The sequence below is a fragment of the Mya arenaria genome, chromosome 3 (assembly GCF_026914265.1).
Source record: "Mya arenaria isolate MELC-2E11 chromosome 3, ASM2691426v1".
Classification (NCBI taxonomy): domain Eukaryota; kingdom Metazoa; phylum Mollusca; class Bivalvia; order Myida; family Myidae; genus Mya; species Mya arenaria.
Genome location: NC_069124.1, coordinates 37,915,708 through 37,941,300, shown reverse-complemented (window position 1 = coordinate 37,941,300; position 25,593 = coordinate 37,915,708). Strand labels below are relative to the sequence as shown.

The window sequence follows — 25,593 nt, the reverse complement described above, 5'->3', positions numbered from 1 at the left end:
TTTTGCATTAAATGCAAACTAGAGTTATCTAACTTAGTTAATTAAGTAGGTTGGATGGTTGAGTACCATGGTATAAAGTCCCAATGCAATACCTCAAGTAGTTGCTGAGATATTAACCTATGTGTGCTTGCACGCAAAACCTTAACCAGAATTAACTAAGTCGAATAATAAAGGGCAATTATTTGCATTTAATGCAAACTAGAGTTATCTAACTTCATTAATTTCGTAGGTTAGATAGTTGGTAATACATATCCAAATTTTCAATGTAATAAATGATGTAGATAATGACTTAAAGGTGCTTACATGCAAAACTTTAACCAAGGTGTGATGCCGACACTAACGCCAGGGTGAGTAGTAAGCTCTAATTATTCTTCGAATAGTCAAGCTAAAAACAAATTGTCTCTCTCAGATTTGATTTAGACTTGGCTAAAAAATTTTTTTTTTAATACTTTCAAAGGCCATAATCTACTTATGCATGGGAGGATCTGGCTGGTTTTTGAAAGGAACTGAGCTCTGATGGATATCTAATTACTGTACAAGTTTCATCGAGATACAAAACTGAAAACTGTATCATGTTCACAAGCAATTGTTACAGACGCACTGATGCACATACGTACACATTGCCTTAAAATAGTTGCTGTAAATCAGCGGAACAAAACATTAATTTGATGTGACCTAAAAGCTGGCTTTTCCCTTATGAAATGCCATTATTTACCATTGTACATACAATGTTAGTCAAGATGTACAATATTGCAGTTATTATTTAACAACTACAGGGCTTTCAATTTAACCCGAGCTCCAGGGTTTTGACGCACAGAAATCGTAAATGACCCGAAATTGACGCATCATAAATTTGTTGTATGCGTCAGTTTTGACCCGGGAGAATTTCAGCATGATAGTCGGTATCATCTGAAAAGAGCCTCAATGCAAATGCATGATCTGAATGTTTGTTTAATCCGCAAGATCAATTAACACCGGAAGTGACAAGTGATTATCGATCTGGAATCTGACTGGTAAGCATGTCAATTAACCCCTTAAGTAAAGGAAATAAGACAAGGTATTCTATTAAAAGTTATATTGATTATTTTTCGTCATGCTTGAGATTTTTACAGAATTAACAGCAGATCTTTATAAAAGTTTTGGAAACTATTTAAAGAAGTATAGATAATTATGTACCTTGCATGGATGTACCATCTTATAGACAGATGAGACCTATTATTTACGAAGATAGACAACAAAATTAAAACAAAACAAACGGAAAGTGACTCTTGAAAAACTGATTTTGACTCTCAAAAATCAGACTCTTGGGTTTCAGACCCTGAAGAAAGCCCTGAACTAATACTAACAAAGATGCTTACTTGAGGTCAGAAAACTTTGGGAAGAGTTCACTCTCATAGTGGAACCTTCTGGCAAAGAATTCGCGGACACAGCTCACATCTCTGTCAAAGTACCTACAAAAATCTGATAAAAATAACTCAATGGTTGCTTATGTACAACTAGAGATTGCTTTTTTGAAAAAGCGCTTGTCTCCCCTATTGTGTGGTCGTAGCTGAGAAAAAATAAATGATGGACATGAAATTTGTAACTTTGGACTGGAGACAAACCAACAGTGAAGTTTGGTTTATTCGATTATATTAAATAGTGAAGAGAAGAAAGTGTTGTTGATTAATCATGGAAAATGTAAACGAAGTTTGCATTGTATGAAGTTCCTGGGCGCAAGCGTTATTCAATTATTGATCGGAAACCATTTTTCAGCTCACAGTCATCGTGACCATGACCTTTTACCTACTGATCACAACATCAATAGGGATCATCTACATAACCAACTTGCATACCAAGTATTAAGTTCTTGGGTGCAAGTGTTCTTTAGTTACTGAGCGGTAACCATTTCTTCAACTCAAGGTCATGGCAACCTTGACCTTTGACCTACTGATCTCAAAATCAATAGGGGTCATCTACTAGTCATGACCGACTAGCGTACCAAGAATGAAGTTCCTGGGTACAAGCGTTCTTAAGTTATTGAGCAGAAACCATTTTTAAGCTTAAGGTCACCGCCAACGTATCATTTTTTACCTGAAGGTAACCTTGACCTTTGACCTTTTGATCTGAAAATCAATAGGGGTCATCTTCTAGTCATGAACAACTAGCTTACCAAGTATGAAGTTCCTGAAACCAAAGGATCTTTAGTTATTGAGCGGAAACTTTTTCTTCACTTCAAGGTCATGGCAACCTTGACCTTTGACCTAGTGATCTCAAAATCAATATGGGTCATCTTCTAGTCATGACCAACTAGCATACCAAGTATGAAATTCCTGGTTGCAAGCGTTCTCTAGTTATTGAGCGGAAACAGTTTCTTCACCTCAAGGTCACGGTGACCTTGACCATTGACCTACTGATCTCAAAATCAATAGGAGTCATCTACTAGTCATGAACAACTATGAAGTTCCTGGGTACAAGCTTTCTTTAGTTATTGAGCAGAAACCATTTTTAAGCTTAAGGTCACTGCCAACATAACATTTTTTACCTGAAGGTAACCTTGACCTTTGACCTTTTGATCTCAAAATCAATAGGAGTCATCTAATAGTCATGAACAACTAGCATACCAAGTATGAAGTTCCTGGACCCAAAGGATCTTTAGTTATTGAGTGGAAACCGTTTCTTCACCTCAAGGTCACGTTGACCCTGATCTTTGACCTAGTGACCCCAAATTCAATAGGGGTCATCTACTAGTCATGACCAACTAGCATACCAAGTATGAAGTTCCTGGGTCTAAGAGTTCTATAGTTATTGGGCGGAAACGAAGTGTGACGTACTGACTGACTGACTGACAGACTGATGGACTGACTGACGGACAGGGCAAAAACAATATGTCTCCCCATGAATGGGGGAGACATAAAGATATTACACGCAAATGATTTTTACATGGAAGGTCACCACGACCTTGACTATTGACCTTGTTACCCCCAAAACAATTGGGATCATCTAGACATCATGACCAACCTCACTTCAAAGTTTGGTGAACCTAGATCAAAGCATTCTCCTGATATTGCACGGAAATATTTTTTTACATTAGAGGTCACAGCGACGTTGACCTTTGACCTTGTGACCCCCCAAAATATAGGAGTTTTCTAAACCTCATGATCAACCTCCCTACCAAGTTTGGTGAACCTAGGTCAAACCATTCTCAAGATATTGAGCGGAAATGTTTTTTACATTGGGGGTCGCCGCGACCTTGACCTTTGACCTAGTTACCCCAAAAACAATAGGGATCTTCTACACCTCATGACCAACCTCCCTACCAAGTTTGGTGAACCTAGGTCAAACCGTTCTCAAGATTTTGAGCAGAAATGTTTTTTATATTGGGGGTCCCCGCGACCTTGACCTTTGACCTAGTGACCCCAAAAACAATAGGGATCCTCTACACCTCACGACCAACCTCCCTACCAAGTTTGGTGATCCTAGGTCATGCGGTTTTCCAGTTATCGATCGGAAACAAAGTGTGACGTACGGACGGACTGACGGACTGACGGACTACCGGACTGACGGACAGGGCAAAAACAATATGTCTCCCCCAGAGAGGGGGAGACATAATTAAAAGTTTAAGCTAATTTCTCGTAGCCTACATCTTAAAAATCTCGCTAGAGTCCATTTCTAGGGTAGAAAGTCAGTGGCCTTGAGACGGTTTCTGTAATGATGATCGAACCAACCAACTTTTGAGTGAGATATTTGCACCTATAACTAAACCACTCCCAACCTTAGACTACTTCCTATTACACACTTATTGCATTAGTGATTCCAATGAATACTTTTTCTGTGATTTTATAATACAAGAAAAAACTCACTGACCATTCAGCGTTCTGATGCGATGTGGAAATCATCTGGGGGAAGTCGATCATTGAGATGCCCTCATTATCGTCCAACATGAGGTTAAACTCATTAAAGTCTCCATGTATCAGTCCGCAGTTTCCAAGCCTGACCAAAAGCTCCATACACTCATTATAGATGATAGATGGGTTAGCAGCCTCCTTCACTTGGCACCTAGGGAGATTTATTAATATTCATAAAATTCTTAACCATTTAAAACAGTCAGGAGCGACATCATTTTTCTAGTATAGGTCACCATAACCATTTACCTACTGACCCTGAAATCAATAAGGGTCATATAGGGCCAGTTTTATTAAAAGCTTCGTACGAACTAGACCCGAAATCTATGATCGCTTCGTACGAACTTGCGTACAAATATTTCTGTGTCCGTTTTATTATTGCTTTCGTACATTATTTCGTACGAACACTTCGTACGAAAGTTCCCTACGTAATTACTCTTCAAAAGGAGGAAGAAACAGACGAAAATGTAAACAAACTGTAGAAGTGAGTATGCTAGAAAAAACATCGTTTTTGTGGGTTGATCTGCTTTGCTATTCGAACAATCATAGTAGATATTTACTATTAATTTTAATAAATATAGTGGATGGTACGGTTCCTATGGCACGGTTTGACTCATTTAACAGCAATTGTGTCACATTGCAATGTTATCAGGTTATTACACATATTCAACTATTTAGACTTGTACTGTGTATGTTATGGTGTTAAAATGAATAAATAGTATAAAAAAGGTATACTTGTCAGTACTATGCTGTACTATTACATTCGTTATTACTTTGTTATCTTGAAAACCCGGAAGTACAAATGTAAAGTTTAGTAAGCGCACATTATTTGAACTGTTTCCTTACGATAAATTATGTAAGTTTACACACTGAAATATGTTTTAATATACAATTCTATTTACTATACAAATGACATTTCATTTATGAATAGGTAGACCTATTGTCAATTATCTCTACAGTATACCCTTTGTTGTTATTGATATGATTTCATATGTTTTTCATTGCCGGCAATCTTTTGAAAGAAAGGCTCAGTCATCTGAGATGCAGTGTTGCATTATTAAAATAAAGAGAAAGAAGAAAATAAGTACTGGCCATTTTTTTTATTTTAAGAACAAATTTCACTTTTTATGGTTAATAGCAAATAATTATGTATCTTCTATTTTACAGGTGCCCAACATTATAAGTATCTTCCATGGCCATGAGTGTAAGATAGGTTCATTCCGACCCGAGCATAGGGTGTTTTGCGGAAACGAGGTTTACCGAGTTTCCGCAAAACACCCTGTGCGAGGGTCGGGATGAACCTTTCTTACACGAGCGGCTATGGTAGATGTTTTTTCTCCCACCTCAGTTAAACAAAATTAAGTAAAAATGTATTCTTTGCTGAAACTCTTTTGTGCTTAGTGAAAATAATTGCGTATGGATTTGCGATAATTCGTGGATATGCGCGCAGTGATTCAGATTATGTTAATAGTCAAATCGGTATTTAAATAGTTCTAAGGAGAGTGAAGCATTATTTCTTGAAAGGTGCGTAAAAACTGTTTTATGGTGATGTTTGAAGCGAGAAATACTTAATTAGCGTTCTAAATATTGCTACAAGACTATAGAGACAGTCTTCAACAAGGGAGGTTCAGTGGAACCTCACTAAACCGGATCTCCACAAAACCGGAATCCTCGGGATACCGGACTTTTTTCAGAGTCCCGGTTTTCCCCTTCTATTTTCAATGTAAAAAAAATCCCTACAAAACCGGAACCCCGGAATTCCGGATACCGGACAAAAAATCGAGAAAATTTATTAGTTGTCAACGTAATTTTACCTCACAAAACCGGACGTTTATTAGAGCAAACATGTCAAAATAATTTTGTGTATTAGGAATTCGCGAATCGCGTGTCACTTTGTTTTGACAGCCGGTGCGTCGTTAAATATTACACCTGGATTGTTGTGTTAACTCGATAATCGATAATGATGAAAATGCGCTGTGGATTGACTGTCGCGCGATAAACAAACGATAATCAAACTTGTGAAAAGAAAATTGATTGAAACATTAATTTGTTTGTTGCAGAAAATAAAGAACTAGAAACGGTTATTTAGTGATCATTTTGGAGGGTTGTTTAATCTAAAGACTTCTATGATTGAATCAAATTAGAGCGGTGCGTTAATTAAACTATCAAACATACTAAACAAGCATTAAATTCACGAGTTGTTTTATTTCAAGACTTGGAAAAAAAGATAATTACGAAAACGCAGAAATGTTTAATTATGCTTATCACTTTTGCAAGTGCTTTAATCATGTCTCAACCTAAACGTCGGAGAATTGAACTGTCCCTAGAGGACAAAAGCCTTTAAAGGTTAACCCAGTTAATATTTTGAGTAAACTTACTCTGTACATCAAATCCTCACTAAACTGGAATCCTCACTTAACCGGAAATTTTGCCCAGTCCGGACCTTGTCCGGTTTAGTGAGTTTCCACTGTAATAACAATGTGGTGACCATTAAAAAAAGTTCCATACAGGCATTTTATCTTCGCCTGTGAGCAAGATAAGAATTTCTAGCATGGTAAAATTATTGGATCTACTTATCTGAGGTGGGAGAAACAGTTTTCTCTTTGCCTGCAAGCAGGATAGATCAACTGACCTGTACCCTCTTGGATAGGAGAAAGTCAGACAAACACCACTAGACTACTCTCACTCTAGCTCTATTGAGTGGTCATGATGTGAAATAAAGCAAACTGCATTCATCTTTTTGTCATATTAGATTAAAAGTTAGAATTGCATGTTATTTTAATTAATATATAACTGAGAAACAGGTTTATGTTAAATGAACCTTTGATTAACCTGGAAATGAATTTTGGTTTTGAAAATACATTTGGGTAATAATACCATAATGATAAGGATTCCTTTCTCCATTCATGTTAAAATTTGAAATGGTCTTGAAATACAGAGGTACACGTAAAATAGTTTATTATAATACACATCATACTAATAAGTAGCCATGTGTACCAACTGATACATGTAACTTTTCAAGTTGTATTCAATAATGTATTAACTACATTGTTCCACTATGCATAAAAGCCTTTAAAAATGAGAAATGGCACGGCAATATGTTTTGTATGGAAAAATGCATTTCCTGACCTATGCAAACTGTATAAAATTATGAACAAATAAAATATTTCAAACATTTTATTCATGTTTACTTATTTGACAAATAGTATGAATAAATATACATGTAAACCAATAGACAAACACATAATTGGTAAAGAAAATTTATAAAATGTTGGATGCCCTTCCCTAAATTTGCCACCAACTTCCACCAAATACCATGGATTTGGGTGGCATTTGGTGAAAAATGGGTGGCACTTGGTGGAATATAAAGAATTTTACCAACTGCCATGAAATTTCCACCCAACTGGAGGTGGCAGTTGGTGTAAAATTGAACTGTTTTTTTTTTTTCATGTGGCACTTGGTGAAAAAGTTGGACTGAATTTTTTGGGTGGCATTTGGTGAAAAAAGACTCAAAATTTCTGTAAGATGGAACTCAGCAGAATTCACCATTATTTATCATAATGGAATAAGAATAGCATTCAGTTGCTGTTCATGCTGCTGTTTTAGCATCATTACATAATTATGCTACTATGTGAAACTAACTGGTAATACTACTTTTGGGGATTTCTCCCACTACTACTATAACTACATGTCTTACTACTCTTCATCATGTTGCTGGTTCTATTGATGATGATTATGGGTGGTTCTATTGATGATGATTATGTTGTTGGTGGTTCTATTGATGATGATTATGATGTTGGTGGTGGTGGTGATTATAATGATTGTGGTGGTGGTGATTATGATGATTGTGGTGATGGTGGTGGTTGATTTTGACAATTGTGGTGTTGTTGGTGGTTCATTGTGGTGTTGGTGAATATGATGATTGTGGTGGTATTGGTGATTGTGATGATTGTGGTTGTGGTGATAGTGATCAGATTGTGGTGGTGGTGACAACAACAACAACAACAACATGCTGTTATTGATGATGATGATGATGATGATGATGATGATGATGATGATGATGATGATGATGATGATGATGATGACAACAATGTGATGATGATGATTATCATGATCATGAAAATGATGAGTTAAACCAAGTTTTCTGTGTACATGTGCTCTGTTGCTATATCCCCAAAGGTACAGGGATCCCATTAATGTTGGATTTAAACTCGGAATGACCTCTCTGCTGGAAAATATCTCTCTGCTGGAAAATCTTGGGCAGTTTTGTTTAATTAAATGGATTAATTAAAAGGTAACTGTTTTTTTTATCATATTAACAACCAAAAAAGATTATGACTTATCATATTTTTTTTTATTTTACACATATTAGGCTCTTTGTCTTTGTTGAAAGTTTATACTGTCAAGTATGTTTCACTGTTTTCCAAAAGAATTGACAAATACTCCGTCAAGGAATGTACTAAGTTTAAAAAGTATCATTCAATTTGTTCAATGAAGTTGAAGATGTATAAAGAAATGTTATACACATTTTTTTCAGACAAAACCCCCCATAACGATGACAATGTACTTGGACAAGATTCTAAGACCTTTTTGGTAAATATTTGAATATTACAATAACTTTAAATGAAGACTGACCTCATAGTTTTATCATATTTTATTAGCTACAATATTATTTAAAAGTGCTAAAAAGGGTGAGATAAACAATATTAAATGCCAGACAAGAAAAGATGTAGAAGATGTATATGATCTAAAGGGTGTGTGTGTTTTTAAGAAAATCCGTTGAGGTAACAAAGCCTTGGTGTTATTGATGTTGTTGGTTGCATGATTAAAAAAAAAAATAGAGATATTCAAGTGAATCTTGGTGTACACATGTTTCCAAAGACAAAAGGGAAGAATTACCGGATTTTCCGGATGCGTAGAACACACCAGCCCACTCACACAACTGCTACATGAGGCAAGGATGAACCAGAAGCATCTCACAGTAGTATGGCTCAACCTAGCAAACGCCTATGGCTCCATACCCCACCAGTTAATCAAGGTAGCACTACATCATTACCATATACCAGACAAGGCTAGCAACTTGATCATGAGCTACTTCAGCAACATCAACCTGAGGTTCTCATGTGGCAACTTTACAACAAACTGGTTACCACTTAAGAAAGGAATCGTAACAGGATGCACCATCTCTGTCATTTAATTTGTCATGGGCATGAACATGATTATCAAAGCAGCAGAGAGGGAATCAAAAGGCCTACTTACAAACACTGGGATCCGGCTCCCATCAAACAGGGGATTCATGGATGACATGACAGTTACCACAGAAACCCATATCCAAGCGAGATGGATCCTCAAAACACTTGATGAAACTGTGTCTTGGGCACGAAAGCTATTTAAACCAGTCAAGTCAAGGTGTCTGGTAAGTAAGGAAAGGGAAGGTGACTGACAAGTTCAAGCTGCACATACAAGATGAGGAAACCCCTTCACTTGTTAACAAACCGATCAAGTGTTTAGGGAAGAGGTTTGATTCCACACTAAAAGGCACCCGCAGCCAAGACAGGCTAAAATAGCAGATTGAAGAGGGGCTGAGAAGGATTGACAAGTCCGAACTCCCGGGAAAGTTCAAGGCATGGATCTTCCAGCATGGTCTATTGCCTAGACTCATTTGACCATTAATGGTAAACAAAATCCCCATCAGCACAGTTGAAAAATTGGAGCAGGCAATTAGCAAGCATCTGAGAAGGTGGCTTGGACTTCCGCCTTCCTTTACCAATATTGGACTCTATGGCAAGTCAACAAAGCTACGGATGCCCATAAGCTCCCTCGTCAAGGAGTACAAGGTCGCTAAAACACGTCTGCTACTAACACCCAGAGACTCAAGTGATGGTAAGATTAGTGGAGCAGGAATAGAAATTAGAACAGGAAGGAAATGGTCAGTGAGCCAGGCTGTAGAACAGGCTGAAAGCAGCCTCAAGCACCAGGATATTGTAGGCACTACAAACAAGGGTAGAGAAGGTTTGGGAATCAGTAAGAAGCAGCGGTGGGAGAACTCTAATAACGTAGAGAAGAGAACCATGATTCAGGGAGAAGTTCGGAGAGCAGAAGAGGAGTCACGGTCGGCAAAGGCGGTACAACTTGGACCCCAGGGGAATTGGACGAAGTGGAACTTACCTGAGAGGAAAATCACATGGCAGGAGCTATGGAGGTATGAGCCACTTTAACTGAGTTTCCTTCTCCGATCGGTGTATGACATGTTACCCACTCCAACCAATTTGAAGCAGTGGAAGTTATTAGAAGACCCTTCCTGCTTTCTGTGTGAGAATTCCGGATCGCTGCGGCATATACTATCTTCTTGCCCAACAGCTTTGGTGCAAGGGCGGTATACCTGGCGGCATGACCAGGTTTTAAGAGAGATGACAAATGTCTTAGAAAATGAGAGGAGAAAAAAAGAGACCTTTGAAACAGACAGGCCCCCAGTTAATCAGCTTTGTAAGACAAGGGGAGAAGAAGCCGACAACAACAGTGTGTAGCGGCATCCTACAAGAATCGCAAAACTGGGACATGTTGGTAGACCTGGGGAAAAAGTTGAAGTTTCCAGAGGAAATGGCCCATACCACCCTTCGGCCAGACATAGTACTTTGGTCCAGGTCTCCAAAGCTGGTTGTACTGGTGGAGCTAACAGTACCCTGAGAAGAGAAATGTGAGGAGACATACGAACTGAAGAAGGGAAAATACCAAGACTTGGTAGACACATGTAGAGAGAGGGGTTGGAAGACGTGGCTCTTCCCAGTGGAAGTTGGATGCAGAGGCTTTCCATCACAGTCAGTGTGGAAAATGCTGGGAGCTGTGGTCATCAAGGGACGAGTCAGGAAGACCACCGTCCTCGCTCTTGGGAGAGCTGCAGAGAGGGCATCCAGTTGGCTCTGGCTACGACACAGCAAACCGATTTGGAAGCCAACATAGACGAGGTAGTGACTGATCACCACTACCTGCCCCACCATCTAGAGGGTGTACCGAGATAAGGGGCGAAACACCCAGTGACGGATGGGCAATCGGCTGAGGACGTCTATGTTAAGCAGTACAGCTGTATCTTCACAACGTAGAACAAATTGTAGAACAAATAACATTCTTCTGTGAGGCAAACCCTGTTATGTTGAACAGATTTATTAAAATGTTCCCTTTTTCAGAAAGAAATACGAATAGAGGACTTCTATAGCAGAAGAAGTATACCCAAACTTGCAGAAAACAACAACCGGATGGGCATCACTAAAGAAAAGAAACAGGTTATTGACATTTCAATATTCAAAATACCAAACCAGTAGTTAAATTAACTTTTTACCTGTATTGTCATTGCTAATACAACAGACGAGTGCTCTTGTAAAACATATTTGCAATGATTCAATGTATGAGGCTGGATTCTAATATTTTGTTACCGTATATCATTTTGTTGTAAAACTTGGTATTAATCTGGCTATGCCCAAAGCTGAAGAAACATATTTAAGAGTTTGTTTTTAATGTTGTCATTTTATTTATGCATCTAATTTCAAAATAAATTTTGAATAATGATAGCTAAAACGAAACCTCCAAATTAAACAAGAGATGTTTGTCAAACATTATGCCCCCCTGAGCGCCATGTTGTCAGGATTATTTGGACATTGAATGAAATATGCATGGACCTCCAAGTTTTAGGGTCATGGGTGCAGGCAGTGTCAAGTTAACACACAGACAAGCTTTATGCGTTCAACATCATTGTGACCTTGACCTTTGACCCGATGACCCCTTAAATTAAAAGGAGTCATCTACAGGTCAGGCCCAACCCCCTAGTCAAGTTTAATGATCATAGGTCCAGGCTTTGTTGAGATATCCCAGGGAAAAGGTTTGTTAACCTTTTAGTGTTAAAGGTCACTGTGACCTTGACCTTTGGCCCGATGAAACCCAAAATCAAGACGGGTAATCTACTGGTCAGGCCCAACCTTCATGTAAAGTTTGATGACCATAGTGCCAGGAATTGTCAAGTTTGCCTTCAAGGTCACTTTGACCTTGACCTTTGCCCTGATGACCCCCAAAATAAATACTGGTCATCAACTGGTCAGGCCCAACCTACAAGTCAAGTTTGAGGGCCATGGGTGCAGGCATTGCTGAGTAATTACTCGGACAACCTTTTATCATTCAAGGTCAATGTGACCTTGACCTTTGGCCCGATGACCCCAAAAATCAAAAGGCTCATCTACTGGTCAGGCCGAACCTCCAAGTCAAGTTTGAGGGCCATGGGTAAAGGCATTGTCGAGTTATCACTCGGAAAACTTTTTATCGTTTAAGGTCAATGTGACCTTGACCCTTAGCCAGATGAACCCCAAAATCAATAGGGGTCATCAACTGGTCATACCCAACTTCCAAGTCAAGATTGAGGGCCATGGGTGCAGGCATTGTCAAATTACCAATCTGACAACCTTTTATCATTGAAAGTCACCGTGACCTGACCTTTGACCTGATGACCCCTAAAATCAATAAGGGTCATCTACTGGTCAGGCCCAGCCTCCATGTCAAGTTTGATGACCATAGGTCTAGGCATTGTTGATTAATCACTCGGACAAGCTTTAAAATCCTTTTACCATTTGAGGTCACTGTGACCTTGACCTTTGCCCTGATAGCCCTCATCTACTGGTCAGGCCCTATCTTCATGTCAAGTTTGATGACCATATGTCAAGGCATTGTTGAGTTATCACTCTGACAAGCTTTGATCTACCGACGGACCGACCGACGGACTGACCAACCGACCTACCGACCGACATGTGCAAAGCAATATACCCCTCTTCTTCGAAGGGGGGCATAATAATTCTAAAACTGTTTTCAGGATTTCTCCAAATGTAGAAATGCAGACAGCTCTTCACCATCAACCTTGATCCTTTGTAATTTTGTGTACATATGAAACTGACTGCAAAGAATGATTTTTTTTTGTTCTTAGGTTGTTGTATGCATACTTCATAATCCCATGTTTTTATTTCCACCAAGTGCCACGTAATTTCCTCCAAGTGCCACATTGGCATGGCATTTGGTGAAAAAAAGATCAAAGAAACTGAACATGGCATTTGATCGAAAATTGGTTGAAAACATTCCAATACTCCACCAACTGCCACGTTTGGGTGGCATTTGGTAAAAAATATCAGAAGAAATCATTTCATTACAAAATGTGCACAGAAAGATAATAATATTCAAGTTGGAGCTTTATTGTTAAAGCTGCACTCTCACAGATATGCCATTTTAACAACTTTTTTATCTTTTGTCATCGAAAGAGCAAATTTTTGCGTAAATATCTGCAAACCAATGATAAAAGATTGCCGACAAAAGATCATATCACAGATTTTCATATTTTCGTTCGAAAATTAGAAAAAAAGATAAAAAATCAATATTTGAACATATTAAAATCTGAATCTCATTTTTTGTCAGCAGTCTTATATATCTGGTTTCAATTCATTTTAGCAAAATATAGGCTTGTTCCAAGACAAAAAATAAAAAAGTTCAATCTGTTAGAGTGCAGCTTTAGTTGACTTCAGAAAATACCCCATTTTGAGCAAAAGCATTGAATATGATATTAACTAAGGCTTAGATTTACAAAAATTGCCCAAAAGAGAATAGATATGTGAGTTGCTGTTTGGTGTTTGTTCATAAAAGTCATGATAAATAACTCAAGGTTAAAAAAAAACATGATGCAAACATAAAACAGTAGTGGATCTGATCTTATGTTGAAATGATATACATGTACTTGTATAAGCAATTTAAACTGTAAATGAGCAGATTCTCATGGAAAATTTGAGTTTAAGTATTACTTTATTCCAAAATATTGACAATGTTGACCTAGAAGGGTTAGTTCCAAAGTATTGGTCAATGTTGAGTTTATGTTGTTCACTTAAAAACTTGAGGTAAATGCAAGAATTCAGTCAAGTTCAGAAACTACAAGACGGTTGTACAGTAAAGCTGCGGTTGTTCAAACAGGTGGTCGTTCGAGAACCGGCTGTCCCTCGAGGTCGGAGCTTGTTCCTGAACATTTTTCCATCTATTTTCCAAAATAAACAAACAATTGCTAAGTGTTTTCGCATGTTGTAAAAATTGCAATGACAGTTAAAAGGAAATTTGATAAGGTGTGAAAAACCGTTTATCACTGCTTACGCATGACCGATGATAGTTGATAAGGGCATTTGAGAAGATACTTATGAGTTTGAACAGTTTCACGAGACAGACAAGATGCGCCAATCATCAACCTAGATTTTGCGAAACATAAACCTGATTAATGCCATAATATGTACGGTCATATCTTAATATTGCTTGTTTAGAAAATGTGCTTTTGGTAAAAATAAATATAACTATTTATTCATTTATAATTGTTTTTTCTTTTACATTTCGAATACAACAGCCTTTGAACATATGAGTGATTTCCACAAGCAACACATAGTTGGTGTCGTAGTAAACAGTTGATTTAACTTAAAATACACTGAAAGATATTTCATAACAGACTGGAAAATTGAAACTCTGGTCGTTCGAAAGATCGGTTCCATCGAGGTTTCAGCCCGGACCCTGGCTTCCTCGAGCGATCGCAGTTTTACTGTAATAGATAAACTGATGTCTCCCCTCAACACATTGTCTCAATATGGTGAACATTTGTGGCAAGTTATTTCAAATCCTTCAAGAGGTCAGAGATATGAAGCAGACACAATTTGTGATGGACAAACAGACAGACAACTCGCGCTAAAACAATTACCGTAATTCACCTTAGAGTTCGGACACCTTAAATTAATATTTCTTTTTGCTGTCCTAATTCATAGAAAATTACCATTTTTACATTTTATCTATGTCTGAATTAAAAATAAAACCTGCCTTTTTTCTTTGTGTTTGCTGCATTTTACCACTTATTAATTCACGCGTAGTTATCAATGGTTATAAACTTATTTATTACGCCTATAAGAGTAAATCCTTCATCAAGTTAATTAAAATCCCATTAAACACCGATTAATATACATGCGTTGAAATGAATTAACAGTCCTTCTATTGGCTTCAGATCAAACAGTCACACTGTGTGACGTCACATAACTCAAAGTTATACCCACGAGGATCTTGTGGAGAGCATGGACATTGTTATGCACAATTGATGTTTCTGAGTGGTGTTTTCCATTGTAAATTCAGTATTGCATTTCTAACTTTAATTCATCAGGCATTCTTTTTTTTCTGATTTTTAAAATAAAAATAAAATTGTGATTTAGTTGTTTTTTTTTATTTCCGCCGATGAAACTTTATCGTGGCAAATCATTAAAAGCAGAGGTCATCGCAATAGCTGTAAAAATGTTTGTGTAAACATCTCTGAAAAAGTTTAAGCCAATGAAAAACATTCATCGGATTTGCAGGCTGGGCTAAAAACCCAGTATCCGGTACCTGGTATTCCCCGGTATCCGGTATAACTTTCCGATACCGGATTATGTTGATATCGAGGTTATTATCAGATGATAAATCCAAGTATCCACGGTCCGTTATTAATTGCTTATTGACAACCAATGCATACTTTAACCCTTTACTTCATAGATACGCAATTTTACTTATCTATCCATAGCTACATAGATACGGATCTTAACGTTTTATCCATAGCTTCATAGATACGTAATCCTACGTATTCGTAATGTAGGGGCATTTATTTTCATACCTGATGCTTGTTTATTCCCTATAAATTCATATTCATGAAGTATAAACATCGATAAATACAGTGCACTAAAAAAAACCACTATGTTACTATTTAAAGAATTTCGGAAAATCGCGAAATAAGGTCACTGGTATCAAAGAGGCGTAAAACGTTGACTGCGCAGGTTTGTGGGCATTCCTTTCTCGTTTTCCTCGTGGAAATTTACACAATACTGCAAGTTATAATTAACTACCAATAATACAACTATATTTTATTGATCACGCGCCTGACGTCACAGGTCATGGTTCGAAAACGTGTCAAAATGTCGGCCATGTTGGATAAACAAACAAGAGGGCCAAATGGCCCTGAATCGCTCACCTGTCATCTATTGCACATTGGTTTGATAAGAAATCTGGATGGTTCAAAGTAGTTAAGGTTTTTTAGAAGTCTGGGTCATTTTTTACCCCAATGCCAAAGTTTGGACAATAAAGGTAGAGGTCCACTTAATGATGTGTTATGCCAAATAGCTCTAGTCCTTGTGAATTTGGAGATAAATTTTTTTTTATGTTTCTATCATATACAAATATTGAAAACCTAAGCCTATGAACACGGGGCGTGGCCAATTTTGACCCCAGGGCTAAAGTTTGAACAATCTTAATAGTGGTCCAATAAACGATGCTTCATACCAAATATCTAAGGCCTTCGCCTTTTGATTTGGAGAAGAAGATTTTTTAAGTTTTCATCATATACATATATAAGGAAACCCATGACCGCCCGGGTGGGGCCATTTTTTGACCCCAGGGCCAAAGATTGAACAATATTGGTACAAGTCAACTAGATGATATATCATGCCAAATATCTAAGCTCTTGTCACTAAATGATTTTACGTGTGTATCTATATATGTATATTTGTTATTAATTATTGTATGTGGCCCATATTGAAAATTAGTATGTGTACTAAATATGTTATCCAGTTTAAATTAAGACGTTACTTGTCTTTGTGAGTTTGGAGAAGATTTTTTAAGTTTTCACTATAACACATATAAAACCCATCAGCCCCGGCGTGTGGCCAATTTTGACCCCAGGGCCATAATTTGAACAAACTTTGTAGAGGTCCATTAGACGATGAATCATGCCAAATATCTAAGCTCTAAGCCACGTAAGTTCAGAGGAGATGATTTTTGAAGTTTTCACTATAAACATATAGAGAAAACCCATGACCCCCCAAGGGGGCGGGGCCAATTTTGACCCCAAGGCCATAATTTGAACAATCTTTGTAGAGGTCCACTAGACGATGAATCATGCCAAATATCTAAGCTCTAGTCCAAGTAAGTTCAAAGGAGAAGATTTTTGAAGTTTTAACTATAAACATATAGAGAATACCCTAACCCCCCGTGCGGGGCCAATTTTGACCCCAAGAGGTCCTCTAGACGATGAATCATGCCAAATATCTAAGCTCTCAGCCACGTAAGTTCAGAGGAGATGATTTTTGAAGTTTTCACTATAAACATATAGAGAAAACCCATGACCCCCCAAGGGGGCGGGGCCAATTTTGACCCCAAGGCCATAATTTGAACAATCTTTGTAAAGGTCCACTAGATGATGAATCACGCCAAATATCTAAGCTCTAGGCCAAGTAAGTTAAGAGGAGAAGATTTTTGAAGTTTTAACTATAAACATATCAAGTATACCCATGACCCCCCGGGGCGGGGCCATTTTTGACCCCAAGGCCATAATTTGAACAATCTTTGTAGAAGTCCACTAGACGATGAATCACGCCAAATATCTAAGCTCTAGTCCAAGTAAGTTCAGAGGAGAAGATTTTTGAAGTTTTAACTATAAACATATAGAGAATACCCATGACCCCCCGGGGCGGGGCCAATTTTGACCCCAGGGCCATAATTTGAACAAACTTTGTAGAGGTCCACTAGACGATGAATCATGCCAAATATCTAAGCTCTAGGCCAAGTAAGTTCAGAGCAGAAGATTTTTTAAGTTTTAACTATAAACATATCAAGTATACCCATGACCCCCCGGGGCGGGGCCATTTTTGACCCCAAGGCCATAATTGAAAAATCTTTGTAGAAGTCCACTAGACGATGAATCACGCCAAATATCTAAGCTCTAGTCCAAGTAAGTTCAGAGGAGAAGATTTTTGAAGTTTTAACTATAAACATATAGAGAATACCCATGACCCCCCGGGGCGGGGCCAATTTTGACCCCAGGGCCATAATTTGAACAAACTTTGTAGAGGTCCACTAGACGATGAATCATGCCAAATATCTAAGCTCTAGGCCAAGTAAGTTCAGAGGAGAAGATTTTTTAAGTTTTCACTATAAACATATAGAGAAAACCCATGACCCCCCGGGGCGGGGCCAATTTTGACCCAAGGGCCATAATTTGAACAAACTTTGTAGAGGTCTACTAGAAGATGAATAATGCCAAATATCTAAGCTCTAGGCCAAGTAAGTTCAGAGGAGAAGATTTTTTAAGTTTTAACTATAAACATATCAAGTATACCCATGACCCCCCGGGGCGGGGCCATTTTTGACCCCAAGGCCATAATTTGAACAATCTTTGTAGAAGTCCACTAGACGATGAATCAGGCCAAATATCTAAGCTCTAGTCCAAGTAAGTTCAGAGGAGAAGATTTTTGAAGTTTTAACTATAAACATATAGAGAATACCCATGACCCCCCGGGGCGGGGCCAATTTTGACCCCAGGGCCATAATTTGAACAAACTTTGTAGAGGTCCACTAGACGATGAATCATGCCAAATATCTAAGCTCTAGGCCAAGTAAGTTCAGAGGAGAAGATTTTTTAAGTTTTCACTATAAACATATAGAGAAAACCCATGACCCCCCGGGGCGGGGCCAATTTTGACCCAAGGGCCATAATTTGAACAAACTTTGTAGAGGTCCACTAGACGATGAATCATGCCAAATATCTAAGCTCTAGGCCAAGTAAGTTCAGAGGAGAAGATTTTTTAAGGTTTTCACTATAAACATAAAAAGAAAACCCATGACCCCCCGGGGCGTGGCCAATTTTGACCCCAGGGCCATAATTTGAACAAACTTTGTAGAGGTCCACTAGACAATGAATCATGCCAAATATCTAAGCTCTAGGCCAAGTAATTTCAGAGGAGAAGATTTTTTAAGTTTTCACTATAAACATATAGAGAAAACCAATGACCCCCCGGGGCGGGGCCAATTTTGACCCCAGGGCCATAATTTGAACAAACTTTGTAGATGTCCACTAGACGATAAATCATGCCAAATATCTAAGCTCTAGGCCAAGTAAGTTCAGAGGAGAAGATTTTTTTAAGTTTTCACTATAAACATATAGAGAAAACCCATGACCCCCCGGGGCGGGGCCAATTTTGACCCAAGGGCCATAATTTGAACAATCTTGGTAGAGGACCATTTGGTGATCCTACCTACCATATATCAACGGCCTAAGCCTTGTGGTTTGGGAGAAGAAGATTTTTAAAGTTTTTCCTTTTGGTTGCCATGGCAACCAGAGTTCTGCATGGAATTGAATTCTTTGAACAACTTTGATAGAAGACCAGCCAAGGAACATCCCTATGAAGTTTTATTAATATTGGCCCAGCGGTTAAGGAGGAGATGTCTTTTAAGTAAATTGTTGACGGACGACGCACGACGCACTACGCACGCCGGACAAAAGGCGATCACAAAAGCTCACCTTGTCACAAAGTGACAGGTGAGCTAAAAATCATCTGGCTTGTATAAACAAAGGCCATAAATCATTATGTGGGACATATGTGTCACTTCTGTTTCGCTAATCCGGTCATAAAAATGCGCATCTGCTTCTACAAATTGAAAGTAAGTACAAATGTGTTATAAAATAATGACTCTCCCTATTGTTAAACTTTGACATGACCCAATTTAACATCGATCAGCTGTTGAAACACGTGTTTTCGAATGCACAAGAATGCAATGTAGAGCTAATTTCTGCCCTTGTTAACTTCAGTTTAAAACAACATCTCTGAATAATGTCATTTATATTTCAGTGTTTGTCTGACGAATCGGAACATTCTGGCTTCGATTAAAATTAGTTTGAGTACGACGTCGAGATGGCGAATTCGGACCTCGGCGTCACGCACACAAGGATACCAGAAATGAGGATTTTTAAAATCAAACCCAAATGACAATACCTGGACATGCAATAAACGATATAAATTTAGAAAACAACAACATGCAGGCCTCATTTAGTAGTTGAATAATAACTTTATTTGTTCATTGTATTGTTTAATAACCGAAAGTTATACGTACTGTGACTGTTGATCAACTTTTTTTTTTCTTCTGTTTCATATATATAAATATACCGTGCTTCTTTGTTGTGAATTATTTTTTAATTCTGTCCATCTTTGTTTCAATTCAAGTTGCATTAAATGAATTATGAAAATATGTTGTTTATATAATATTTTGTGTTATGTTTGATAAATAAAAGTGTAATAAAAATTAATTTTCATCAAATTTGACATATTTTTCTGTTTATTAATGAATATCATGCGTAAATAATTTAGATAACAAAATAACATTTATATGACTGGATTGGAAATTTAATTCTCTATAAACTTTACATTGATGACTTATTGATTAAACCAAAAGAAATACTAAGAAAATAGGTTTGTAATACATGAGGGTTAAAATTCCAATAATATCAATAATCTCCTATGAAGTAGGGGTACTGATATGAACTGATAAGCGACGTCGAGATGGCGAATTCGGACCTCGGCGTCACGCACACAAGGATACCAGAAATGAGGATTTTTAAAATCAAACCCAAATGACAATCATACACTGGCAGCCTGAAATGGCTTAGGTTTACATGAAGTAAAGGGTTAAATAACACCTTATTAACATAATCCGGCATCATAAACTGTGATAACGGCTTTTCTCAATATCGATACCTGGTACCGGGTTTTAGCTCACCCGGATTTGCATCGTCATTAATAAAATGGCTGCCCCCATTAGTTCCTGGTTCGCTAGTTCCTGGCGGATAAATATTCGATGTATAGAAGGAAACAAACAGATAAAAAGCTCTTTTGCTAACTGTAACAATGACATGGTTGGTGAATTGGTATTTGACAATTTGCAGCCAAGACAATGCAGTGGAGTGGCTGATTCCTGAAATTCTTAATGGCAAATAGATTTACCGAAAATAATTGAATTTTTTATGTCACTTGTCTATTATAACATGCATTTACAAAGTATAAAGAGTGATTAATGAAAATATGAAGTGAACTTGTCAGATAAAACAAAAACAAATGTGCACACACTTACATATTGACTTGACATTCAAATAGAAAATCATAAAGGAAACTTCATAGCTTTTGCTTTTCTGTGTGTTTTTTTTTCCCCCACCAAAAAATAAAATTCCAGAAATGTAATTTTATTTTTATTTTTATTTCCTCCTCCTCTGACACTTTACATCTCTGGCCGTTCGTAAAACATACAATTAAAAAAAAAGGCCTTACGTTAAATAGTTAGTAACCTCACAGTATCATTGAAAGTGTTCACTTTTATCGTTCTATTGATCTTTCAATAAGTATTACTGTATGATTATTGCTTCATACAGTCTATAAATGTGGTACAAGTTTCAAAGTGTATTGGAAGATCGTTTTTAATACAAACATGTCATGTCTTTGTTTTCTTAATCGCCTGATTGCCCTTGTTGATTCTTTAAACCTCCAATAAATATATCACACCTCCCTTTTCAACAGCCAATAAATCATTTAGGATGGTTAATAACCAATTAACTTGTAGTGGTGTATAAGGTTAGGTAATCTAGCCAGGCATTGTAAAGATAAAAATCAATAATCTTCATCTGTGAAACATGGTGAAAGTTTTATTTGATGACCTTCGGGGTCCGAAAATTAGGTACGCAAAATTAATTATTTTTGAAAATAATTATGGGTGTTGGAATTTTTAGAATGTCTGAATTCTAAGGTGAATTACGGTAGTCTATTTATGGAGGAGACATGGTTCTCAAGAAGAAGTCATTGAAAAATAATTTTATAAAAAGTACATGAAGCAGGCAGTCACAAAAGTCAACATGATCACTTAGGATAGCTTAGGTGAGCTGAAGGAAAAATGTCTAAAACGAAATCTTTGAGAAGTTGGCCAAAATGTTAAAGCTAAGAAATGAGCCAAGTATCAATAAACAAGAGCTGTCACAGTATGTGACGAATGCCCCTGAATATGACATTGACCTTTGCAGTCTTCCCGAAATTGTAAAAATTCTGCCTGTCCACCGGACAGGCACTTTGGAAGTTTTTGCCTGTCCGAAAAAATATTTGCCTGTCCGAAGAAATATGTCATAGTATACATAAAGAGTAAAAAAAAATGAATGTCAACTGTTTTTAATGCTTTCCTGATTTAGTTCACAAAAAAATAACAACATATAAACACTACATTGACATGTCGTTTAGTAAAAATAAACACGTCTTGGTCTCGCAAAAAAATATTCAAACACCGCTGCCATTAAGGTGCTTTCTGGTTTTTCGGTCGTCCGGTAATTCCATCAACTGCCGCCATTTTGACTGCAGACGAAGTAAATTGAGTGCCGACGATTTTGATTGTACTTTGTTGCAAACCAAGAACCAATCAAAACTGTTGTAATTAAATGCCTTTACTGATGAATCGTATATACTCGCTTATTCCAGGGAATCAACATCATGATAGCATATCGGAAATCTGAAATGGCCAACTTTTGGCTATGTTATGTGATGTCAATATCAGTATGGGATCGACTAACTACCACAAAGGCAAATAATGAGGCGCAAGATTTTATAGACATTTCGCTTTCAAATACCTTTTCACTATTTAGTCGTCTCAAAATATGTCGGTCATCCGGACCGTCATTTTCGGTCTGCCGGACCTGTACAAAATTTGCCAGACATGTCCGGCGGACCGTCACATTTCGGGAAGACTGCCTTTGAACAATGTCAGTACATAATAAAGGAAGAAAATAGCAATGAAATGTCCAGTAACCAATATGGCTGGTGCATTTGCAAGACCCCATTGTATTATGTCAAACCAACATGGCTGGTGCATTTGCAAGACCCCATTGTATTATGTCGAACCAACATGGCTGGCGCATTTGCAAGACGACATGGCATTATGTCTAACCAACATGGCTGGTGCATCTGCAAGACCACATGTCATTATATCTAACCAAAATGGCTGATGCATTTGCAAGACTACATGGCATTATGTCTAACCAATATGGCTGGTTCATTTGTAAGACCACAGTTATGGCATGATGTCTAACCAACATGGCTGGTGAAATTGCTAAATAATATGGCATTATGTCTTACAAATATGGCTGGTGGCCTTGTAAGACCATATGACATTATGTCAAACTTATATAGCTGGTGCATTTACCAGATCCCATTGCATTATGTCTAACCAACATGACTGGTGCATGTACACCCCTCTATGCTTGACAAAAATACAGCGTGGGTCTTGCAAATGCAAAATTGCCTAAATGTGTCAAAAGCATACGGCAAGTTATTCTTAATCGCCTCTGAACATCAAAAACACCATCCATATTTGACGACCTAAACTCTAATGTCCTAATATGCAGCATTCCATAGTAACAAGCTCTTTGTGTGACCTTAACCTTAGAGGTAGGGACACGGGTCTTGCATGCGACACGTTGTCTTAATAAGGTGAAAACGTGTGGCAAGTTATTTAACAAGAGCTGTCGTAAGACAGCGCGCTCGCCTACACCGCTTTGACTCAGAAGTGAATACAATAACGATTTAATAAATGCCTGTCAAAAGCAATAAAACAATCAAATTAAAAAGTGAACAGGAATCATGATGTGACAAAACCAGGTTTTTAATGATTGGTAGAAGAGATTCAGCTTTAACTGCTTATTTTTTGTAACAGTGACCTTGATCCTAAGGGCCCCAAACACAATTCCATGGAAGTCCTCCATAAACTCTTTCTACATATCAAGTTTTGTCACAGTATGTCAACCATAACTGAAACAGTAATCCATTTTTATTAACAGTGACCTTGACCCTTGGGGGCCAAAAGGCAATCCATGAAAGCTCTGCATAAACTTGTCCTATATACCAAGTTTGGTCACACTATGTCAACCCTTACTTGAGTTATTCAGTACTAAGTATATTTCTATTTTTAGCAACAGTGACCTTGACCTAGACCATAACTCTCGGGGCCCAAAACACAATCTCAGGAAAGGTCTCTATAAACTCTTCCTATATACCAAGTTTGGTCACAATATGTAGACCCATAAGTTATTTAATACCAACCCATTTTCTATTAAAAGTAACCTTGACCTTGATCCTAGGGGCCTTAAACACATTCCAATAAAAGGTCTCCATAAACTCTTCGTATATACCAAGTTTGGTCTATTTATGTCAAACCTTACTAAAATTATTCAAACATAAGGTGAATTTGACGCTGCCCTCCCACCAGCCCGCCCAAACAATGATGCAAGTCATTCAAACAACTGGTTTACCCTTTAAGAAAATGAGGTTAAGAATTTGCCTTTCAAAAGAAATTAAAAGAAAAATTTAAAAAGAAAAAAAATCATTCAAGGGCCATAATATGTATTAAGGGTTAAAATGGAGTTATGTTCCTTGTTGTAAGATGGTCGTCAATAATTCTGCAAAGTATTTAGTGCATTGAATGAAGGGCATAGAAGGTTTTTTTTATTAAAATCCAAACTTGCCCTAAAACTTTAACCTGCCCTAAAACTTTAACCTAAATCAATCAGGGGCCATAACTTGTATTAAGGATAATATGGAGTTATGTAACCTCATTGTGTGATGGTCCCGAACAATTGTGTGAAGTATTAAGTCAATTGAACAAAGTATAGAAGTTAATAATAAATATCCCAACCTGCCCTAAAACTTTAACCTAAGGCCACACCAAATTAATAACTTGTTCATCGGATTTCCCGCACCTATTTCTTCAGAAAAGCAAAAAAAGTTTTTTTTATTTTTTTATCACTTGCGCCCGCACCATCTATAAAAAAATATTATATTTTTTTAAGAGCGCGAATTTATTCAGTAGAATGTAGCCTTTTCCCTTATCACCGCGTTTTTGATCGTAAAAATTATCAATGCACCGGCTCAATCATGCAGCCGCTCTAATTAGAGCCTATGAACGATATAGACCCAGATACAAGCGTCTAGATGACCGAGAATAAACCATTTCCTGATTCTTGAAAATTACGTCAACAAATGACAATTCTACCACCATTTAAAGTTTTATTAAATTTTGGACAAATGTGTTTGTTTTAATTTGGCTCCCGCTAAAAGTAAACGTATATATACTGGGCAAGAGTTGCTGAATTTTATCGTGAATGACAGTGAATTTGGTTTGGACATGTTTGATGGGAATTTTTGGATGACCAATACAGTGAAAAGACAGTTTCCAATCGGTCATCTATACCTACTACACGTGTCCAGGTAAATCTTCAGGTGTGTATTTTAACTTCTTTGTAGTTTGGCTGTTAATATAGCAAATATGATGTATTTTTTGTATATTTTGTTTCCTTCAAAAATATACATTTTATGATTTATGCATACATGTTCGTTTTTATTTTGCTACAGATCAGAGTATAGTGTATATTTAATTCATATTCAATGCATGTACATTAATAGAAAAATAAAGTTTGGCCAAGAAACCAGCACCACCTTTCTTGTGTTATCATCAAACTGTTTCTGTAATGCATACTACATTATACTACAATGAACATTTATGTATAATATTGCTTATTAAAATTTCAGATTCCTCCGATGCAGCGGATCATGAAATTCCTGTCCCAATGAGGCAACGAGGGCGTGCTCGGGGCTAAAAATTAACCTGACTGACATTCATGTGTGCTTCATGCAATCCCATGAGTTTTACCATTCACACAAAAACATCAAACAAGCCGGATTGTGTATATTTTGTAAATATTAGTCAAAAAGGATTAAAAAAAAGGTGTCAGACTGTGTGATTGGGAAAGGTATTAATCACACTTTGTGTTGCGAATAAATGTTTG

General features: G+C 37.4%; 1 protein-coding gene across 2 annotated transcripts in view; it reads right to left on the bottom strand.

Annotated features, from left to right (window-relative positions):
• LOC128229165 (serine/threonine-protein kinase RIO2-like) overlaps window positions 1-25,593 on the bottom strand; it is a 106,455-nt gene that overhangs the window by 27,822 nt on the left and 53,040 nt on the right. For both annotated transcript variants that reach the window (XM_052940889.1, XM_052940890.1), the window contains exons 7-8: window positions 3,847-4,038; window positions 1,359-1,451 (exon numbers count right to left, since the gene is read on the bottom strand). In XM_052940889.1, coding sequence (XP_052796849.1) covers window positions 1,359-1,451; window positions 3,847-4,038 — 285 coding nt within the window. The remainder of the gene's footprint in view (window positions 1-1,358; window positions 1,452-3,846; window positions 4,039-25,593) is intronic.